At 48.1% G+C, this 22,518-nt stretch overlaps 1 protein-coding gene across 1 annotated transcript in view; it reads right to left on the bottom strand.

The window, feature by feature from the left end:
* Positions 1–22,341, bottom strand: part of ca7 (carbonic anhydrase VII) — a 29,212-nt gene extending 6,871 nt beyond the window's left edge. The window contains exons 1-5 of the mRNA XM_063187703.1: positions 22,231–22,341; positions 20,197–20,394; positions 3,355–3,473; positions 2,528–2,623; positions 2,329–2,391 (exon numbers count right to left, since the gene is read on the bottom strand). Of these exons, the coding sequence (XP_063043773.1) occupies positions 2,329–2,391; positions 2,528–2,623; positions 3,355–3,473; positions 20,197–20,394; positions 22,231–22,267 (513 nt within the window). The 5' untranslated portion in view covers positions 22,268–22,341. The remainder of the gene's footprint in view (positions 1–2,328; positions 2,392–2,527; positions 2,624–3,354; positions 3,474–20,196; positions 20,395–22,230) is intronic.
* Between the last annotated feature and the right edge of the window lie 177 nt (positions 22,342–22,518).

Raw genomic sequence — 22,518 nt, 5'->3', positions numbered from 1 at the left:
TAGAAAAGAGTAGGTTAAGCCTAATCACAACAGGAGGTCCAGAGGTGAGCATTAAGCTCTGAGTAAATAGCCCAAGAGCAGCACCCGGGCACCGCAAGGCATCTTGGGTAATGCCCCCAGAGCGGAGGGCACAGGGCAGGGCAGGGCAGGGCCAGACGTCGAGGGTGAGGTTGTAGAGGTTAAGATGAGCATGGCCATGCTCCAGCAAATCTTCCAACTAGGGCTGTAACGATACACAACTCACGATTCGGTTTGTATCACGATTCGTGACCTATGGTTCGATACACCCCACGATTTCACATTTGCCAACATTATAAACCTTATGAATAAAAACTATGATAGTTTATAGGTAGAATAGGTTACAAGAGGCTACTAATATTTTTTATATTATAATATTATATAATATTAAAAAAAATGATAATAATAATTTTATAAGTTTCTATATAATAATCATGATACTTGGAAGCACTATCACTTCATATCATGTGGTTGTGTTCTGGGCTGATGGGTATCAAATTGTTAAAAGGGTGTATCACGATATTGCCTCCTTGTATCTGTGTATCACGATTTCTTGGTTCGATACAATATCGTTACAGCCTTACTTCCTACTGTAGTTCCTACATGGGCATCTGCTTCTCTTCCGCGTTGGATGATTCCTCTAGCGCAGGGTTTCCCAAACTGTGGTGCGTGCACCCCTGGGGTTGCGTGGCCTGCTACACGGGGAAGCACAAGCTGATTTGGGCAATGGTAGATATGTGTGTTTTTATACAGTGTTAATGAATATTTTTCATTTTTCATTGTATGGTTAATTGTATGCTGAAAGAAACATCAGGTGTATTGGAAATGAGGATTCCCCAAATGTTTCTGCATAATTTGCAATTATTTGTGCAGTGAAGCCATACTTAAGTTGCCATCAGCACACCAAAACATTCACAGGGGGTGCGCCAAACACATTGAAATGTACAAGGGGGTGCGCAAGGAAAAAAGTTCGGGAAGCGCTGCTCTAGCGTTTGTTCCAACTCCAACTAGTACTGTACCTCTTTTCCTGTTGCTCGTGGCCTCGTGATGCAAGGCAAGACCTCATTGATGATCAAAGTTTTATTCAGTATCTCGCCGCAAAAGCCAAATTCAAAGGTAATTTTCTAATTTGCAATCGGGTTACAAGCAAAAACAAATAAAAAGAAGGAGAGGTACTAATTTGAGATGGACCCTTTGAATTTTGATTGTTTTTAAATCTCATTGCCCTACTGTAGTTACATGGGAAATATTATTGTCTGATTCCCTTTGTGTTTGTGTGATAATATGATCTCATTCCCATACCTCGAGAGTGCTCGTATCACCTCTCTTAGTGGTTCTTCTCTCTTATTAAGTGAAGAATTCTTGCACACCTCCTTGGTCAGGTGCGTAAGCTAGGGTCAGGTCCCTAGGTCACCAACGTTAAAGCAAAGAAAGCTCCCGCACACTGTTCACATTTGCATGGTTTAATGCAACGTTTTAGTCTACTGACCTTCTTCAAGCAATTCGGAATTGCTTGAAGAAGGTCAGTAGACCGAAACGTTGCATTAAACCATGCAAATGTGAACAGTCTTCTCTCTTAGTACAAGTATGAGGGTTGGGAGGACAATAGCCTTTACTTATTATCCTAATGTCAGGATGTTTGGAAAAGAATTTCACTCTTCAGTGTTTTCCTATGAGATTCTTCACCAAAAAAGTAACCAAGAGCACACATTCACAGGAAACGGTAAGTGTTCATAAACCATTCTCTCTAAACAAGCCTTCATAAAGTGCGTGGAGAAAACCATGACTGGGCAATACAGTTTTGTCATGTTTGGATGTTGTGTTTTATCATGGCCAGGCTTTTTTTACAGGAAGTATGAAAGACAGTGTATTTTCTGTAATCTTCCATCATTCTTTGCGGCTTTCACCTTCTCTGATGTGATGTGATCCTATCTGTCCCCTTTGAGTGTTATTGTACTGCTATGGTCTAGAGCAGTGTTTCTCAAACTTTTTCAGATCAAGGACCACTTTGTCCACTAAAAATCTTCAGGGACCACCTGTCTACTGAATTGACACTTGACGGGTGCTAAATTTGATGCAGATCACTTACTTCTTATTCACATTCACAAGCCTGACTTATTGTGGTGAAAATGAGATTTGAGCTATGTTTGGTTTTGTAATAATATTGCAAATATAGTCTACTGATAGCTGGTCTTGGAAAAGTAGAAATCCCCTTGCGGACCACCTGAACTCTGTCGCGGACCACTAGTGGTCCCCGGACCAGACTTTGAGAATCACTGGCGTAATGGTATGGGTGTTGGGGCAGCATACCTTGAACTTGACCATGTACAGCGCATCTGTGATCTTGTGCAGGCCTCTGTGCTCATCTCCTGTCTGAGGACGGGAAAAGCACACAATTAAACACGGTAACTCTCTCTGGGTGTGTGTGTGTGTGTGTGTGTGTGTGTGTGTGTGTGTGCGTACGTGCGTGCGTGCATGCGTGTGTGTGTGTCTCTGTGTACAATCTGACCTCTAGAAAGATGCCCAGCACAGCCAGTCCATCTGGTGCTGAGGCCGCCTCCCCAAACGACTGGTACTTTACCGCATTCCAGTGGACTAGATGGAGCTATGGGGAGAGGAGGAGAGGAGAGGAGAGGAGAGGAGAGGAGAGGAGATGAAAGGAGAGGCGAGGCGAGGCGAGGCGAGGAAAGGAGAAAAACAAAGATAGGACAAGATGCAAGATATTACATAGATGTAAAACTGATGTAAACTGTTGCTTATAATCTATGTGATCCATACATTGGGCTCACAGCAGGCAAGTAACCAAGCAACCAGTCTGTCATCAGAGTGTCCAAGCGACCACAGTTTCATCACCATCAGTTGAAGCCACAGCACTTAGCTCTGATGTGGCAACCTGAAGCACAGGACAGGATGTACACACACACATATATAACCACACACACACACACACACACACACACACACACACACACACACACACACAGACACGCACGCACGCACGCACACACACGCACACACACACAATGTGTTCATGTGTTTATGTGCTTATACACCTGTGTGTGTGTGTGTGTGTGTGTGTGTGTGTGTGTGTGTGTGTGTGTGTGTGTGTGTGTGTGTGTGTGTGTGTGTGTGTGTGTGTGTGTGTGCAGGCGAGTGCATGCGTGCGTGCGTGCGTGCGTCCGTGCGTGCGTGCGTGCGTGCGTGCGTGCGTGCGTGCGTGCATGTCAGTGTATACAGGAGTGTGTGTGTGTGTGTGTGTGTGTGTGTGTGTGTGCGTGTGCGTGCGTGCGTGCGTGCGTGCATGTCAGTGTATACAGTGTGTGTATGTGTCCTGACCTCGGAGGCGTATGTCTTGCCGGCGACGGTGTGCTCTGAGCCGTGGCAGCCCTTGCCCCCCCAGTGGAAGTGGAACTGCTTCAGCCTATAAGGATTAGCCAGAGGACCACCCTGGATCACTGCAAGAGAAAAGAGGGGGTGTAAACCAGGGATTCTGAACCTTTTTGATGTTGAGGCCCATTTTTTTCGGTGCAGAGTGGCCCGGGGCCCATCTAATATTGCCCATCCCCACACACATTATATATAGCCTATATATACGTAATGTAGGCTAATGTTAATGTGTATATACAGCTCCAGGCCTTTTTATTAGAATACCATGAAAAAGTTGATTTATTTCCATAATTCCATCAATAATGTTAAACTGTCATGGATTTTAGATTCATGGCCCAGTTTTTGAACTATTCCAATCATTATTTTTTTTCTTTTTATATACATTGGCCTTCCAGCTCAAAAAACCCATGAATTGGGGAATTCGCATTATTAGAATATTGTTATAAAATCACATTTTTCTTCATCAAAATTCGGGTCACATTAAATCAGTTGGAATTTGGTACTTTCTACATAACATGCAATGGTCAATACTTGGTTAGGACATTCTCTGTCTTCATAATGGCCATGATGCGTTTAACATTGAAGTCAATGGCAAAAACAGTGCATGGGTGTTATGGAAGCCCAGATATCCTTGATGCTTTGCTGTCAGCTCTTCTTGTTTGTTGACCTGGTACCCCACACTTCACTCTTCAATATACCCTGTAGATTTCCATGCCACGTTTTGGCGCTAACTCACCAGTTTAATTCTAAATAACCAGAAATGAAACCCCATTGAAAATGAATGGGGTTCAATTTCTGTTGAGTTAGAATTAAACTGGTGAGTTAACACCAAAACGTCGCATGGAAATCTTCGGGTATATTGAAGAGGGAAGTGTGGGGCACCAGGTCAACAAACAAGAACAGCTCACAGCAAAGCATCAAGGATATTTGGGCTTCCATAACACCCATGCACTGTTTTTGCCATTGACTTCAATGTTAAACGCATCATGGCCATTATGAAGACAGAGAATGTCCTAACCAAGTATTGACCATTGCATGTTATGTAGAAAGTACCAAATTTCAACTGATTTAATGTGACCCGAATTTTGATGAAGAAAAATGTGATTTTATAACAATATTCTAATAATGCGAATTCCCCAATTCATGGGTTTTTTGAGCTGGAAGGCCAACGTATATAAAAAGAAAAAAAATAATGATTGGACTAGTTAAAAAACTGGGCCATGAATCTAAAATCCATGACAGTTTAACATTATTGATGGAATTATGGAAATAAATCAACTTTTTCATGGTATTCTAATAAAAAGGCCTGGAGCTGTATATATATATATATATGCAGTTGCACGGCCCATGGCGGCCCTCCAGTGCGAGGTTGAAACTTTTCCGCTGCCCCAAAGTGTCTGAGCACGGCCCATCTTTGGGCCGCGGCCCAATGGTTAAGAATCCCTGGTTTAAACTACCCACATCTGAAGATGCTCCAGTGACTTTCTTCTTTATCTAAAGATTCATTTCAACAACAGTGGTGTGATATTACATTGGCCCCACACGGCCATAAGATAATGATCATTATCAAAAGTAGCTGATTTGAGGATTGCGTGTCAGGGTCGTCCACAGCATAACAGGGGCATGAGACAGCTGGCTGCACGTGTGGGTGTGTGCGTGTTAGTGTGCGGGCGCGCGTGTGTGTGCGTGCGCACGCGTCTGTGTGTGCGTGTGCGTGTGTGCATGTGTGTGGACAGCTGTTGCGGAGCTAGTTGGCAGGAGCTCAGCGGTCAGTCTTCATTAGCCTGCCACTCATACCGTCACATGCCGCTCATGCCAAGCATGCCGCTCATGCCAACCTGGTGGGTGAGAAGACCCCCACAAATGCCTCTGGAGCCAGGAAGCACTTTCTTTTCTCCAGTCTCTCCATCCCTCTCACTACCCACCTCTCCTCCTCGCCTACTATCTTCCCACAGTCCTCCCTCGCTCCCACATCTCTCCTACTGTACTCCCTCTGCCCCTCTCTCCTCATTGTGTACTGTCTATGTCTAATCTCTAATTGCCTATGTCCACACCTAAAGTCTATGTCTATGTCTGCATGGAAAAGTAAGAAAAGTAATTTCAATTCTTTGTGTCTTTGTATGCACTGTACCAGTGCATGTAAAGAAATTGACAATAAAACCGACTTGACTTGACATGACTCATGACTCTCTCTCCTTGTCTACATCTCCCACTCTTATCTACTTCTCTTATCTCTTATTCACTCTTATCTACAACTACCATGCCTCCTCTCCTCCAATTCTCTCTCTCTCTCTCTCTCTCTCTCTCTCTCTCTCTCTCCTCTGTCTCTGTCTCTGTCTCTGTCTCTGTCTCTCTCTCTCTCTCCTGCTCCTACCTCCCAATATTTTGTCTCCTCCCTCCCCGCCTCCTCTCCCCTGTATCCTCTGCCTCTCTCCTCTCCTCTGTCTGCCTCTCCTGTTTCCCTATCCTCTCTTAGTCTCCTCCATCTGTCCTATACCTCTCCCTCCTCTCTTACTCCTTCCCTCCCCCTCTCCTCTCCCCCGTATCGCCTCTCCTCTCCTCTCCTCTCCCCCCTATCCTCTGCCTCTCCTCTCCTCTCCCCCTCTCCTCTCCTCTCCTCTCCCCCATCCTCTCCTCTCCTCTCCCCCCTGTCCTCTCCTCTCCTCTCCTGTCCTAACCCTGTCCTCTCCTCTCCTCTCCTATCCCTGTCCTCTCCTCTCCCCACTATCCTCTGCCTCTCCTCCACCCTATCCTCTCCTCTCCTCTCCTCTCCTCTCCTCCCCTCTCCTCTCCTCTCCTGTCTCCTCCTTTCCTCTCCTCTCCTGTCCCTCTTCCTCTCCTCTCCTCATCCCCCCTCTCCTCTCCTCTCCTATCTCCACCTCTCCTCTCCTCTCCTCTCCTCTCCTCTCCTCTCCTCTCTTCTCATCACCTTTTCCTCTTCCTCTCCTCTCCTCTCCTCTCTATCCTCTGCCTCTGATGATGAAAGCAGTGTAATTAGCCGAGCCTACAGTGTGCTCTGCTGTGCTAATTCATTTAGCCCCAAAGCATCTGAGGCTTTAGCTGCTAGCAACAGCTGGGACACATGGGGCTCATTGTGCCTTGTGAAGCATGCACAATGTGTGTGTGTGTGTGTGTGTGTGTGTGTGTGTGTGTGTGTGTGTGTGTGTGTGTGTGTGTGTGTGTGTGTGTGTGTGTGTGTGTGTGTGTGTGTTTGTGTGTGTGTGCCTCTTGAAGAAGGTAAGTCTGCACACTGCGGAACAAGCGCCAAATAATAAAGTTTGTAGTAGTCTGGATCTTAATGCCTGACAAAGATAAGGCGAAACGTTAGTGTTTTATAAACTTTTTTTTTTGAGCTTATTCTGCAGTGTGCAGACCTACCTTTTTCAACTGTCTGACATTTTTGTCTAGCACCTGCAAAAAAATTGACTGCATTTATACAGTATAGCGCATTTCCACTCCTTCGAACACTCAACGCGCTTTACATTTTATGCCTCACATTCACCCATTCACGCTCACATTCACACACCGGTGGCAGTGGCCCTGGCACCAGGAACAACTTGGGGTTAAGTATCTTGCTCAAGGACACATCGACAGGGTCAGGCAGAGCGGGGCTCGAACAGACCTGAGCCACCATCGCCCCCACAACAAGTGACTTTGGATGTGCGCACCCTACCCAAAACGACTGTGTGCCCCTGCAACCCATTTCTCTGACTGAGATGCAAAGGATGTGTGTAGTAGCTCACCATACGCCACTGCGTCATTGCCTTAATTCAAGCCCATCGAGACATTGGGAATGCTCAAAATTGATTGGCTCCCAGTCCCTAGTCCCTATCATGACAGAGTTTGAAATGCAGTTTGAAAACTGTGTTTTCAAGTGAAAACGTTAGCCATATTTGCCATCCAAATAAAGAGAAAGAGGGCATGGTCAACACAGTAATACTACAATACTGTAATACGGTAGCCTACCGTAGGCGTACTGTATGTCTCACTGCGGACAACAACCGTCTTTAAAGTGCCAAAGTCTATGAGCATGAGTGTGTGTGTCCTGTTGGGTAGTGAACTGCTGCTGATAAAGATAGCGGCAGATCACAGCGGCTTCATGTCAATATTATTGGCCTGTTCCAATCTCCACACTGTGCACTGTGTACTGTGATGCAGTGCACTTTCCACCCTCACGTAACGGCAACATTTGAGGGTGAAGTGCTGGTCCAATTCACGTTCTGTCTGATACACTTAACGGAAATTACGGTTGTCGCGTGTCATCAGAGTTTACCAACCGCCAATATACAATCCTTCACGGAAGACACTGTTCCTTATGTTGACAATTTTTTTTGTTACCACTTTCTCGTATACACATGGCGATTGTCTTTGGAATCAAAACCATGCTGTTATCACAGAGAGTCAGCAGTTTGACAGATCTGACATTCAACTACGTTACAATGGCAGACGTTGAGTGCGAAAACTGTACACTAACTCAACACTTCACAAAATGGCCGGTTTGAGGGCGTTATCCGGGTAGTTTACAATACACTTCACCGCCGCGATTAGAAACGGAACGCCCTGCGTAACCAAACACAGTGCGTAAGGGGCGGCAAGTACAGAGATTGGAACAGCCCATATGACTCTTTAACAATTAACTACAATAGCCCCCTCCACTAAAACAACACCATGTCCTTAACAATGGGTGGTAAAGATTTTCCATTAGGTCTTTCAGTTTTCCACCGACAATATGCAAGGCAAGGCAAGGCAATTTTATTTCTAAAGCGCATTTCATACACAGAGTAATTCAATGTGCTGTACAGTTATAAAAAAAAAAACGTGCAACAAATCAGAAAACAAGAAAGAAGAAAGAAAAACAAAAGCATAAAAGCATAAAAACAATAGCAGCGCTATTGTGCAAAGGTGTGCGATAAAAGATAATAAAAGCAAGATAAAAGAGGCAATAGATGAGTGGAGCAAGTCCCAGGCAGTAAAGAGGGAACAATGATAATTGTTTCAAGGAGAATATGTCTTAATGGCTCTGTGTGATATTCTATGACCTCAGAGGATGCACCCTTTTCTGTGTGTGTGTGTGTGTGTGTGTGTGTGTGTGTGTGCGTGCATGCGTGTGCGTGCGTGCGTGTTTGTGTGTGTGTGTGTGTGTGCGCGTGTGTGTGTGTGTGCGTGCAAGTGCGTGTGTGTGTCAAATGCAGTGGTCTGGCTGGAATGTCTGACCACAGCAGCCAGCCCATGTAAAGCTGATGGCTAGCCACAGAGGAGGGAGGTGTGATGTCCTTTTGGGCCACCGCGGAGCATCCGCACTATAGAGAGCTGACCCATAGCATTTGCTATTCAAACCTCTCCTCTCCACCATGCTCACCTCCGCTGAGATATTGTTGCTTAGGTCACAAGGCTACTTGTCAGATCGTCTCTGGTGCAGTACCATATTTTTCCCACAACATCTTTCACAATCACTATCCTGCAGCTGGACGTTGAAGGTGCACTGTGTAGGATGGTGGCCATAGTAGGTATTGCAACTATGCTGCGCATGGAAAGTCTGCTGCCTATTGCCATATTTGATCTTTTCATGAACATTTACTAAATTACAAACTAATATTTACAAGTATAACCAGTACCGTAAGTTTTGCAGCTAAAAATGTATATTTCTGGAAATTCATAATGGCAGACCATGGAGAAGATCCCCTTTTTCAGGTATGAAAAGAGCAATTTTCCCAGTCAAAATGAATATTTACAATTTGATGGTGGTGGTAAGTATTTGTAAAAAAGGCACAATTTGTGAATGGGCAGTATAAATTCTGGAAATATACTACTTAAAATATGAAACAGTACACCTTTAAGTCCTGCTACTGGTCTTTTCAGGGCACTGCAGTAGGCTGCTCATAGTTGCTGAGTGCAACGCTGAGGGCAAAATGTACAGATCACTAGCTCCACCACTTTAGTGTATACTACTACAAACCCCAACTCCATAGAAGTTGGGACGCAAGCTTAATTGTGAATAATAACAAAATATTAGAGATGCACCGGATCCGGCAGGATAATAGGGTTTTTCACAGGATCCGGATCCGGTTCCAGGATCCAGGATCCGGTAGCCGAGGCTTTTCAGTCAAAATAGTTTGAGCCAACGTGATAAAAAGGGCCCACGTGTGTGAGTAGGCTATGTGTTTCAACCCTTTTGTAGGATCCGGTATCTGGTTCCGGATCCGGCAGGATCTTAAGCAGTGGATCCGGTATCCGGCAGGATCCTAAAAATCAGGATCCGGTGCATCTCTACAAAATACTGCCATTTTCAAAAAGTCTGGTTCTAACATTAGTTGGAGAATGGTACAAAGAAAACATATCAGCCATCAAAAGTGACCAAAATTATTGTTTTGGGTACATGAATATATAAATCCAACGCGTCTCAAAAGAGTTGGGACGGGGACAATAAAAGGCAGCAAATGTCGAGGAAGACTAAAAACAAAACAAAGAACAACGCTTAACAGTTAATAGCATTAACCGATGAATGATTTTATATAAAAACAGTGTTGATTCCTATCTTGGACATGATTTCACCAGCTTAAATGGTAGGTGTATTCCGTGTCATGTTTTTCAATGTTTTCCTTTCTGTAGTGCTTACAGTGTGACAAGTATTGACCAAAAGCCAGCCATTTTATGTCCTGCTGGTCCTTATGTTGGAGTTAAACTGTTAAAACATAGTAGAGAATGCAATTTGTCCTTACTATGTGGCAGTAATCGAAGATTTCCCTTCAAAATATAATGCACGAGTGGCTTTTCATGTTGTTTAAAACCCATTTATGTCATGAGCACTCTCTCCCCTGGGTAACAACCTTAATTGCATTCAATTCTCTGCCACTCTGCTCACTCTCTCTGCCTAACGAGCTCCACCTGGCTCCGCCCTGCTCTGCTCTTGCTACCTGGCCAGCTGCGCTGCATTTCCCACTCACCTTCCTCACCTTTCCCCACTCTGCTCTAATTACTCTGCCAGCTGCACTGCATTTCTCCACTAACCTCTCCCAGTATATATAGCCCTGTTTTTCAGCCAAGCCCTGTCAGATCGTCTTCATACCTGGACCAGTAACCTGCCTGTCTGTCTACCCTCTGACTCCTACCTGTGATTCCGATCCGTTCTTGACTGCCTCCCTGTTCTACTGCCCCGGCTATCCCGACCTGCCTTCTGGATCTCGACTACTCTCCAATCTTCAGCCCCTCCGGTAACTCGATTCTGCCTTCTGTCTCTCACCACGATTATTGCCCAGCCCTGGTCTGTACTACTGCCTGCCATTCATATTGCTGTTGTGTGTGTGTTCCCCCAGGTCTCCGACCACCAGACGAGCGAGCCCAGACGCTTCACCACCCTCAGTCCGATACGCCGCTCGATCACTGGGGGACACACACACTAGGCACTTTGGACTGGAAACCCCCGGACACTTGGTGACCCCCGGAGCCCAGGTAACCCACAGGACCCTGAAGAACCCCTGAGCCCCAAGCACCCCTGGAACCCCTGACACCCCTGGCACTCCTAGCACCCCTGGAACCGGCACCTCCGAAGACCTCTAGATACACTCACTCCTCTTCCCCCCCTGAACCCCTTCAATAAACAACTCTGAATTTGAACTTGCGCTCTTGGGTCGTCTTCTGTCCCTGACAGAACGATCTGACCATCATGGACCCAGCGCACTCCCTGACCACGATGGAGGAAGAGCCAGAGATGACTGCCCTACAGCGACTGGAACGCACTGAGGGAGACATCAATCGGATGGCTGGCGACATCGCTTCCCTTCTCCAGCTAGTCAACCAGCAGCAACAACAGATCCAGCAGCAACAGCAACAGCTTCAGCAGCAGCAGCAACAGTTTCAGCTGCAACAGCAACAGTTCCAACTGCAGCAACAACAGCTAGCCCAAGCCCTGCAACTACTCTCAAATCCGGCTACTCCACCTGCACCCACCCCTGGTTCTTCTGTTCCTGTACCACCGACACTCCTTCATCCCTCCGCTGCAGGTCCCAATGCTGCAGGCCCGGCAGTGCTGCCACCAGATCCCCACGCTCCTGAACCAAAGATTGGGAACCCAGAACGTTTTGATGGAAACCAGAAGCAAGTAAGACCATTCTTGAGCAGCTGCCGAATCCAGTTCGCACTACAGCCCAGGACTTTCTCAACAGAGGGAGCCAAGGTGGGGTACGTCATCACACATCTCACCGGTCGAGCTCGGTTGTGGGGAACGGCGGAATTCGACCGGCAAACCCCAGCCTGTGCCTCCTTCAGTGCCTTTGAGGAGGAGATGTTAAAGGTCTTTGACCTTGGCTCGCCAACAGCCGAAGCGTCACAAGCTCTGCTCACCATCCGTCAGGGCAATAGGACAGTAGCAGACTTCTCCATTGACTTTCGTACCCTGGCCAGTCAAAGCTCGTTTAACCCAGAGGCACTGGTGCAAGCCTTCCTCCACAGCCTGGCGGACTATATCAAAGACGAGCTTGTTTCCCATGACCCGCCCTCAACGCTTGATGCCGCTATTGACCTTGCCGTCCGCATTGACCGCCGTATACAGACCCGGAGGAGGGAGAAGGGCCGTCTCAGTCAACCTGCCATCCGCACTCGGGTCGATACCTCCTCTGTCCAGCCCCTGCCTGTCAAGTCCCAAAGCCAACTCAATCAGCCTGAGCCCATGGAGATTGGCCGTGCCTCTCTGACTCCCGAGGAGCGTCGACGCCGTCTAAGCTCCAACCTTTGCCTCTACTGTGGTGGTGAAAATCACCGTGTCGCCACTTGTCCGGCAAAAGCCGCAGCTCACCAGGTGTAAGGGAGATCCGGGTGAGCTCAACAAATCTTCAGTCTCCCTCCATCCGAAAAACCCCTGCTTCATCTCCGCCTTCAGCTTTCCGACACCACTCATACGTTGGCCGCCCTTGTGGATTCCGGAGCTGAAGCAAACATCATGGACCCTGAGCTTGCACGGCAACTGGGCGTGAACCATCATCAACTGACACAACCCATTCCTGCACGAGCCCTGGATGGGCATCATCTTGGCACTGTCACTCACATCTCCGCCCCTGTGACAATCCTGCTGTCAGGAAACCACCAGGAGTCCATCCAGTTCCACCTCCTACACTCACCTGGCCAACCACTCATCCTTGGATACCCGTGGCTCCGTCAGCACAACCCCCACATCGACTGGGAGACCGGAACAGTCCGTGAGTGGGGAAGGAGTTGTCACCAGACCTGTTTAAGGGGGGCCACCCTGCCCGTTCACCGGGAAATATCTAGCGCTACCCCCGACATATCCAATGTTCCGGCCTGTTACCACAGCCTGAAAGAGGTGTTCAACAAATCCAAGGCGACATCTCTACCCCCACACAGACCCTATGACTGCGCGATTGATCTCCTGCCTGGCACAGCACCCCCCAAGGGTCGTCTTTATTCACTGTCTGCCCCGGAAAGAAAGGCCATGGAGGACTACATTAATGACTCTCTTGCCGCCGGGATAATCAGACCGTCATCTTCCCCCGCAGGAGCGGGATTCTTCTTTGTCGGTAAGAAGGACGGTTCTCTTCGTCCATGCATAGATTACCGGGGTCTGAACGACATCACGGTTAAGAATCGCTACCCACTGCCCTTACTTTCGTCTGCCTTCGAACTGCTGCAGGGAGCCACCGTATTCTCAAAGCTGGACCTTCGCAATGCCTACCATCTGGTGCGGGTGAGGGAGGGAGACGAATGGAAGACAGCGTTCAACACACCAACAGGCCACTATGAATATCTCGTCATGCCCTTCGGCCTCACCAATGCCCCAGCAGTTTTTCAAGCCCTAGTGAATGATATCCTCAGGGACATGCTAAATACGTTCGTATTTGTGTACCTTGACGATATTTTAATATTCTCAAAGACTCTGTCAGAACACACGCACCACGTCCAGTTGGTCCTGCGCCGCCTGCTGGAGAACTCTTTTCGTGAAGGCAGAGAAGTGCGAGTTCCATGCCAAAACCGTTTCATTCCTGGGGTATGTGGTGACCGAGGGCAGCATTCAGATGGATCTCACGAAGGTGTCGGCTGTCACTTCCTGGCCAGTTCCTGAGTCTCGGAAAAAGTTGCAACAGTTCCTGGGCTTTGCAAACTTTTATAGGAGATTCATCAGAAACTATAGCACTGTGGCTGCACCACTCACGGCGCTAACCAGCACTAAACAACCGTACCAATGGACATCAGCTGCTGATAAGGCCTTCAATATCCTCAAGACACGTTTCACTTCTGCTCCCATCCTCCAGATGCCAGATGCAGCAAGGCAGTTTGTGGTGGAGGTAGATGCTTCAGACGTGGGAGTGGGTGCAGTGCTTTCTCAAAGAGCAGCTGAGGATGGCAAGATGCACCCCTGTGCCTTCTACTCCCGTCGGCTAACCCCAGCCGAATGCAACTACGACATTGGGAACCGCGAGCTGTTGGCTGTCAAGCTCGCCCTTGAAGAATGGCGGCACTGGTTAGAGGGGTCAAAGGAACCATTCGTAGTGTGGACAGACCACAAAAACCTGGAGTATATCCAAACAGCCAGGAGGCTGAACTCCCGTCAACAGCGGTGGTCTCTGTTCTTTACCCGCTTCAATTTCACGCTCTCCTACCGCCCGGGATCTCGCAACATCAAACCTGATGCCCTTTCCCGGATGTTTCAGAAGGACGAGACCACCGCCATGCCAGCCCCCATTCTTCCCAGCCACTTTGTCGTAGCGGCCCTCACCTGGGAGATCGAGAAGCAGGTCATGGAGGCTCTTCGGGACCAGCCAGGCCCAAGCACCAGCGCCCCCAACCGTCTGTTTGTTCCAGCAAAGCTCAGGTCACCTGTGATTCAGTGGGGGCACGAATCCCGTCTGGCCTGTCATCCCGGCATCACTCGCACCCTTCATCTGGTCCGCCAGCGGTTCTGGTGGCGGCGGATGAGACGGGATATCAGAGAATTCATCCGAGCTTGTCCCACTTGTAACCGAAACAAGACCCCCAACCAGCCTCCTGCTGGGTTGCTGCAACCCCTACTCATACCCAAGAGGCCCTGGTCCCATGTTTCACTGGACTTTGTTACGGGTCTTCCGCCCTCTGACGGACACACAGTTATCCTTACCATTGTTGACCGCTTTAGTAAGATGACCCATTTTGTACCTCTTCCTAAACTACCCTCTGCTAAGGAGACAGCCCAGGTGGTCCTGGAACATGTGTTTCGTATCCATGGCCTACCCCAGGATATAGTGTCAGACCGGGGCCCACAATTTTCAGCAACCTTTTGGAAGGAGTTCTGTCATCTCCTCGGGGCCACCGCCAGCCTATCATCTGGATTCCACCCGCAGTCAAACGGCCAAACTGAACGCATGAACCAGGAGCTGGAGAAGGCACTGAGGTGCATGGCCTCCCAAAATCCCCGGGCCTGGGCTCAACACCTGCTCTGGGTGGAATATGCCCATAATTCACTCACCAGCTCCGCCACCGGGCTCTCCCCCTTTCAGTGTGTCTACGGGTATCAACCCCCACTGTTTGCCAGCCAGGAAGCGGATGCCACCTGTCCGTCTGCTCTTGCGTATGCCCGCCGCTGCCGCCGCACTTGGGCCCAGGCGCGCACTATGCTTCTGAAGTCTGGAACCAGCTACGTCGTCGGTGCCAACCGACGGAGGACCCCAGCACCTACTTACCGGGTTGGTCAGAAGGTCTGGCTGTCTGCCCGGGATCTGCCGCTGCGGGTTGAATCACGAAAACTGGCCCCTCGCTTCATTGGTCCTTTTCCTGTACAGAAAGTCATCAGTCCAACGGCGGTTCGACTTCAGTTGCCCACTTCCATGCGGGTCCATCCCACCTTCCACGTCTCCAAGGTCAAGCCGGTCCATGAAAGTCCCCTGGTCCCTGCAGCTCCGGCGCCGCCTCCTCCTCGCCTCATAGATGGCGGTCCTGTCTTCACCGTCCGGCGGCTGCTCCGCTCTAGGCGAAGGGGTAGGGGTCTCCAGTACCTCGTTGACTGGGAGGGTTATGGTCCGGAGGAGAGGACCTGGATCCCGGCCAGGAGGATAGTGGACCGGACCCTCATCACTGACTTCCACCGACTACATCCTGTTCAGCCTGCAATCCGTAGGGGCCGTCCCAGAGGGGTCCCTAGCCATCCTGCCCGACCAGCTTCCTGTCCTGTGCCTGACCCTGCTCCTGTCTCAGTACCTGTCCTGTCTCCCGACCGTGACCCTCCAACTCCTTCTGAGGATGAGGATGTTCACTCTGACCGCTCGGAGGAGTTCTGACCCGCCGCCTGCTCCCCTCCACCCTCCCGGCATGGTGTTGTTCTTGGGACTTCTGGGGCCGTCCCTTAGGGGGGGGGTCCTGTCATGAGCACTCTCTCCCCTGGGTAACAACCTTAATTGCATTCAATTCTCTGCCACTCTGCTCACTCTCTCCCTACTCTGCCTAACGAGCTCCACCTGGCTCCGCCCTGCTCTGCTCTTGCTACCTGGCCAGCTGCGCTGCATTTCCCACTCACCTTCCTCACCTTTCCCCACTCTGCTCTAATTACTCTGCCAGCTGCACTGCATTTCTCCACTAACCTCTCCCAGTATATATAGCCCTGTTTTTCAGCCAAGCCCTGTCAGATCGTCTTCATACCTGGACCAGTAACCTGCCTGTCTGTCTACCCTCTGACTCCTACCTGTGATTCCGATCCGTTCTTGACTGCCTCCCTGTTCTACTGCCCCGGCTATCCCGACCTGCCTTCTGGATCTCGACTACTCTCCAATCTTCAGCCCCTCCGGTAACTCGATTCTGCCTTCTGTCTCTCACCACGATTATTGCCCAGCCCTGGTCTGTACTACTGCCTGCCATTCATATTGCTGTTGTGTGTGTGTTCCCCCAGGTCTCCGACCACCAGACGAGCGAGCCCAGACGCTTCACCACCCTCAGTCCGATACGCCGCTCGATCACTGGGGGACACACACACTAGGCACTTTGGACTGGAAACCCCCGGACACTTGGTGACCCCCGGAGCCCAGGTAACCCACAGGACCCTGAAGAACCCCTGAGCCCCAAGCACCCCTGGAACCCCTGACACCCCTGGCACTCCTAGCACCCCTGGAACCGGCACCTCCGAAGACCTCTAGATACACTCACTCCTCTTCCCCCCCTGAACCCCTTCAATAAACAACTCTGAATTTGAACTTGCGCTCTTGGGTCGTCTTCTGTCCCTGACACTTTATTTCATTCAGTACTGTATTCAATTCTACTGGTGAGTAAGAACAGCTTAACCAATGTACTACTGCACCCCCATGCCATCATGGAGGCTGACCTTTGAAGTTAGCACTAACACAACTTGCATGGTCAATTTTCACTCTAGCACAGGATGTGCAAGACTATTATTTTCAAAAAGAATTGACTTCTGCAACCTCTGCTGAGTTCTGTAAGCAAAGGACAGTTTCCCATGTCGTCTGGGTCTATTTCAAGTGAGCTCAAGTGGATAGGGGAATGTTAAACCCCTCTATCAATTGCACACATGAAGCGTCCTTAAAATGGTCAAGTTTTTCACTAGCTGTAGTGCAAAAGAGTGCTAGAGTGAGACTACAGCCAATATATATTTCATGATGACATGAACCTATACAATGATTTTAATGACAAAAATATGTCTTATATACACTCAATCACGGTAAATCAATGGAATTCAAAACTTTATGTAATAACTATGGTAATTGTTCCCTCTGCATCTTTAATTCTGAGTGACTCAGCCTCTGTGATTGTCTTATACCTGGACACTCAAATTGTTCATCAGTACAATTCATTTTGAAATGTTCTTCCTTGTTGTTTTTTCTTATTTGGATGTTTATAACATTTCACGGATCCCCGTCCCAACTTATTTGAGACGTGTTGCAGTTATCACATTAGAAATGAGTACATATGTCCCCTAAAACAATATTTTTTCTCGGTTTTAACACTTGATATGTTGTCTTTTCACTATTTCCCATCTAAGGAATGTATTGAATGTTTTGAAAATGATAGCATTTTGATTTTATTCTCAGTTTACCAAATGTCCCAACTTCAACGGAGTTGGGGTTTGTATATATTTGGGTGCGCAGATGCCCATCTGATTTTAAATGTTGAGAAGACAAAGGAACTGATCATTGATTTTAGAAAACGTAGAAATGCGCCAGTTCCTATTTTAATTAAAGGTCATCCAGTAGAAGCTGTTCCCTCCTACAAATACCTAGGCGTCCACCTAGATAACAAACTGGACTGGAGGGAAAACAGCAGAGTGATTCTTAAGAAGGCCCAGTCAAGACTTTTCTTTTTAAGGAAATTGAGGTCTTTTGACTTGGGGAGGCCTATTTTAAACACATTTTATCATGGGATTGTGGCAAGTGTTTTATTTTATGCTGTTGTGTGCTGGGGTGGAGGGATGTCACTTGAGGACAGGAACAGGCTGAATAAGCTTATTAGGAAAGCGGGGTCCATCACGGGTGTATGTTTTAATTCGGTGGAGCAGATTTTAGAGGAGAGGACGATGAGGAAAATGAAAAGCGTACTGAGCATGGACGACCACCCATCGCTCAGCTTGATCACAAAAAGTGGCAGAAGCCAAAGGCTCCTCCTACCTAGATGCTCCACCGAACGGTTCAGAAGATCTTTTATTCCTGTAGCTATCAGAATTTTTAACAACAGCTGCTGAGTGACTTTTTAATGTTTTATAATGTTGTTGAGATTCTTTGTGTGTTTTTATGATGGACTGTTTTTATTTATTTCTTAGCTCTTATTTATTATGTATTTGTCCTGTCTTCCTGTTATGTGTTGTGTGTATGACCAGGTGGCGCTCAATTTCCCCTTGGGGATTAATAGTCTCTCTCTCTCTCTCTCTCTCTCTCTCTCTCTCTCTCTCTCTCTCTCTCTCCTCTCTCTCTCTCTCTCTCTCTCTCTCTCTCTCTCTCTCTCTCTCTCTCTCTCTCTCTCTCTCTCTCTCTCTCTCTCTCTCTATCACGGGATCATATAGTGCACCGGGGAATAATGTAATTTTTAATTTGCACCTGTAGAGTAGAGTAGAGGCTCTTTATGTATCTTGGAGCAGCCTTCTGCTAGAATTAATATACTCTCTACAAGGGTGAGAGTTGCATTACCATGTAATACAGATGGCAAAGCAGATGAAACTGCACTCAACTCTGTACATCCAGAGAAGCCCTGCGTAGCGTATAGTGAGGGAGTGATCATGTCTGACATAGAAACCGCCTTAGTCATTGTAATGACTTAGCACGGTGGGGACTCTGACAGAGCTCCTGTCTACGCAAACGCTGTGCTGCTCACTGTGAGCTGTGGATAAATTTAAGTGTCAGCCCAGCGTGAGCTTAGTGTAGTAGGCTATTAATACCCCCTAACCTGCCGGCCTAGTGGCCTAAGGTGACACCCACAGGCCTCGGGTCACCTGTCAGTCAAGCATGATGTCAACTGGAAAGGGAAACAGGCCGCTGAGCACGTCGATGGCTAGCGGGGTAGGTGGTGAGGTGACAAGTGCATGCAGGCCAACAGGTACAGTAGGTGATTAACCCATTAAGACACGGCGTTATACATTTTCTGTTACCAGAATGGCAATGACGAAGTTGTAATGCATTACTAAAGGCCCTGTGTTATGTAATAGTATTGTAGCACTATGGCAGTTAACTTTTCAATGACTATTGAAGTGTGCCACTGGAGGTACGGCGTGCACTAAGGGGTTAAGTACATGTTAGGTAGAGCGGAGTGCTCGAGTTGTAAAATCAAAGCAGGGTGGATGGTCAGAGATTGATTCTGATAATTTGGAGTTCGGGGGTTACTCCCCCAAGAAAATGTTGAAAATGTAGTTGTTAAAAGCAATTTTAACACAATATTTAAAGAACTGAAAGAACTGAAAGCCCATTGGGAAACTCCAACTCCCATTGTCATTGTGACACAGCACTCCACAGCACACAAGTGAACACTGCACACAACGAAATTGCATTTATGCCTCACCCGTGCAAGGGGGCAGCCCTCAGTGGCGCCCCATGGGGAGCAGTGCGGTGGGACGATACCATGCTCAGGGTACCTCAGTCATGGAGGAGGATGGGGGAGAGCACTGGTTGATTACTCCCCCCACCAACCTGGCGGGTCGGGAGTCGAACCGGCAACCTCTGGGATGCAAGTCTGACGCCCTAACCGCTCACCCATGACTGCCCGAAGGGAGGCCTGTTTCAGAGGGGGATGATTTTTGACCATTTTCATTGAGGGGGATGATTTTAGACCATTTTCATTGTTGGGGGGACGGCATCCCCCCTCATCCCGCTACAACTCGAGCCCTGGTAGAGTGGTAGATGTGGGAGCAGAGGAGAGAATATGTTTTATAATATGTGGAACGTGTGATTATGTGGTAGAGTCTACAATTCAGCTTTTGTGTGAATGCTTGAGGTGAGCCGCCATTTTTATCAAAACATTGTTATCGACATTGTTATCGAATCGCTTCGACAAGTTCCAGGTCGGACAGCCCCCCTGACCCCCCCCCCCCCAAAAAAAAATCCAGATCTGTGATCTGTGTGTGTACAGCTCGTTGATGTTCATAGTGAAAAACAAACATCAGACACCCTGTGGGCCCCTAATATGTGGAGCCATGGTGACAAACGTTTTACCCCTGACTTTGAGCAAGGCGCCTAACCCCACAATTGCTCCTGGGACTGTAACCAATACCCTGTGCCTAAATAACTGCAAGCCACTTTGAATAAGAGTTGATCAGCTCACGCTGGGCTGGGCTCACACTTAAATTTATCCACAGCTCACAGTGTCGGTCACTGCTCTCACCTGAGCGGTTGTCCGAGTCATCGAAGTCCACCGTCACCGAGTGGCCGTTGTTGGAGATGTTGAGGGAGGTGCAGTTCTCGTAGGCGAGGGAGATGGGGGACAGACTTGAGTCATACACCGTCTCTGTGGGGACGATGTTGATGGGTGACTGGCGGTCTCCCTGGGCAACGGGGAAAGCTTTATGCCACACGGAGGGACCTGGGAGGGAGGGAGGGAGGTAGTCAGGCCAAGAGCAATGAAAAAAACGTTTCTGATCTCCCGAAAAAAACCCGGCAACTCCACACACTTTGTTGGACACAGTTAACCAGTAGCAAACCTAGGGAGGCGGGTAAACCACGCCATTTGGGAAATGTTAATTGTTATGGTCTTGGTCAGACCAAGTCTCGAAGAGATTTGAAAGTCGATGATAATCAGGCTAGAGGAGAGGCAGGCATCACACAGGAGGGTAGTGCAACACTCAAAACACTCCCAATGAATAAGGCGGAGCGTTGCAATTCATAACACTTTTTCACTATCGCTGCCTGGCATTATATTGATAATAAACCCACTGAGACACACTGTAATTCTACATAGAATTCACATTGGCGCATGTGTCTAGGGCAGGGGTCCCCAAACTAAGGCCTGGGGGCCGGATGCGGCCCGCCAGGCCCCTTTGACCGGCCCTCCACCTCTCTGCACCTCACCATGTGAACTGGCCCAAAGAAGCAATTCTCACAGAAAAAAATGATAAAATATATATTTTTAAATATTTTATTTTGTTTATCAACAGGCCTTCCTACAGTTTAATTTTCACTAACCTAGTGTGAATCACCAGAAGTTTTCCATCTCACTGTAATATCAACAGGCCTACCATTACTATTGTATCACTCATAAACCAATCACCAAACCTTTCCTTGCTATTTTACATGGTTAATAGAAATTAAAGGGAATACCTGTGGTCACACCTCACTTCTTTTGCAAATCACATGTATTGATGAACTATTTTGTGCTAGAAATTATGGCTATAACAGGCAGTGGCCTAGTAGGCTATGCAGCCCACATGATTGATCCCGGCCCCTGATCACAGTCAGGAACGATAATGTGGCCCCCAGAGAAAAAAAGTTTGGGGACCCCTTTAGATGCAATTTATTTACTCTAGTAAGTAAATAAATTGCACTTAAACTGATGTTTGAACTGAACTGTTTCACCGAAAGAATAAATGGGAGGGAGCAAGATGCCTACCCTTACAACTGTACAACAGGCAGGCAAATAATAACCCAGCTCCAAGATGCCTACCCTTACAACTGTACAACAGGCAGGCAAATAATAACCCAGCTCCAATGGATCCCCGATTTATATGTCTAAAAAAAAACAGACTCCTTGTGGAGCCCCGATGGGGCGCAAGTGAGCACCACTTTACTCCCCTACTTCGACACCCCCCTGACACCGCCCAAGAAAGTGAGAGTGTTTCAGCTGAGTAGTTCACAAACTATTTCTCTGCCCGCACACTACCTGGGATTACATATATAGATGATGAGCACACTAAGCCACACTGTAATTCTACAGAGAATTCACGTTGATGGAGGTGTCAAGTCAAGGGTGCGTGAGTTCAAGTAAAAGTAACCTAGATAAACAACTGTCAGGTGAGCAAGATGGCTAACCCCTCCCATTCAACTGTATGACCCCCAGGTAAATGATAACCAAGACTGCAGATCAGCAACCCACCAATTACCTGTGCTTTTACATACTGTAAGTCATGAATAAAAATAATGTTAATGCAGGGCAGGTTTATTATTTTATTATTATTTATTTATTATTTCTTAATAATATTTTTGCATTGCCCTCTACCAACGCAGAGCAAATGTGTGCTGATAAGGCATCCTCTTTGTCAACGTGAAACAAGACTCAATTAACCAGGTAACCAGTAGGTTAGCACCGACCGAGAATAACCTCTCCACCTCAAGTGCGTGCATCACTGGACCTTGTGCGTTCCTATAGCGCACGTAGCCCTGCTTCCCTGCACCAGCGGCATGCATCAAGTGAGCAACTACTCACCGTCCTCCTCGCCGTACCCCCAGTGGTGTCCCGTCATCTCGTGGAGAGGTCCTCTTGGCCCTGGACTTCCCAGCCGCGCGGGTCTTTCCAAACTCCGGGGGCGCTGCCGCAGCCAGCGAGGTGGATGAGAGGAGGGTTGCTAACGGGGGGACGCGCGTGAGGAGCGGTGATGCTCAGAGCAGAGATGAGGGAACGCACTCACAGCTTCTTGTGCTGCACGAGCTGTTATCCTGTCAGTCTTGCCACGCCCCCGCTCAATCCTATTGCTCAGCTAGTGCCCAAGGTTAC

Source organism: Engraulis encrasicolus, chromosome 22, assembly GCF_034702125.1.
Source record: "Engraulis encrasicolus isolate BLACKSEA-1 chromosome 22, IST_EnEncr_1.0, whole genome shotgun sequence".
Classification (NCBI taxonomy): Eukaryota; Metazoa; Chordata; class Actinopteri; order Clupeiformes; family Engraulidae; genus Engraulis; species Engraulis encrasicolus.
The sequence above is the reverse complement of the archived record's forward strand: the minus strand, read 5'-3'. Positions and strand labels throughout refer to the sequence as shown.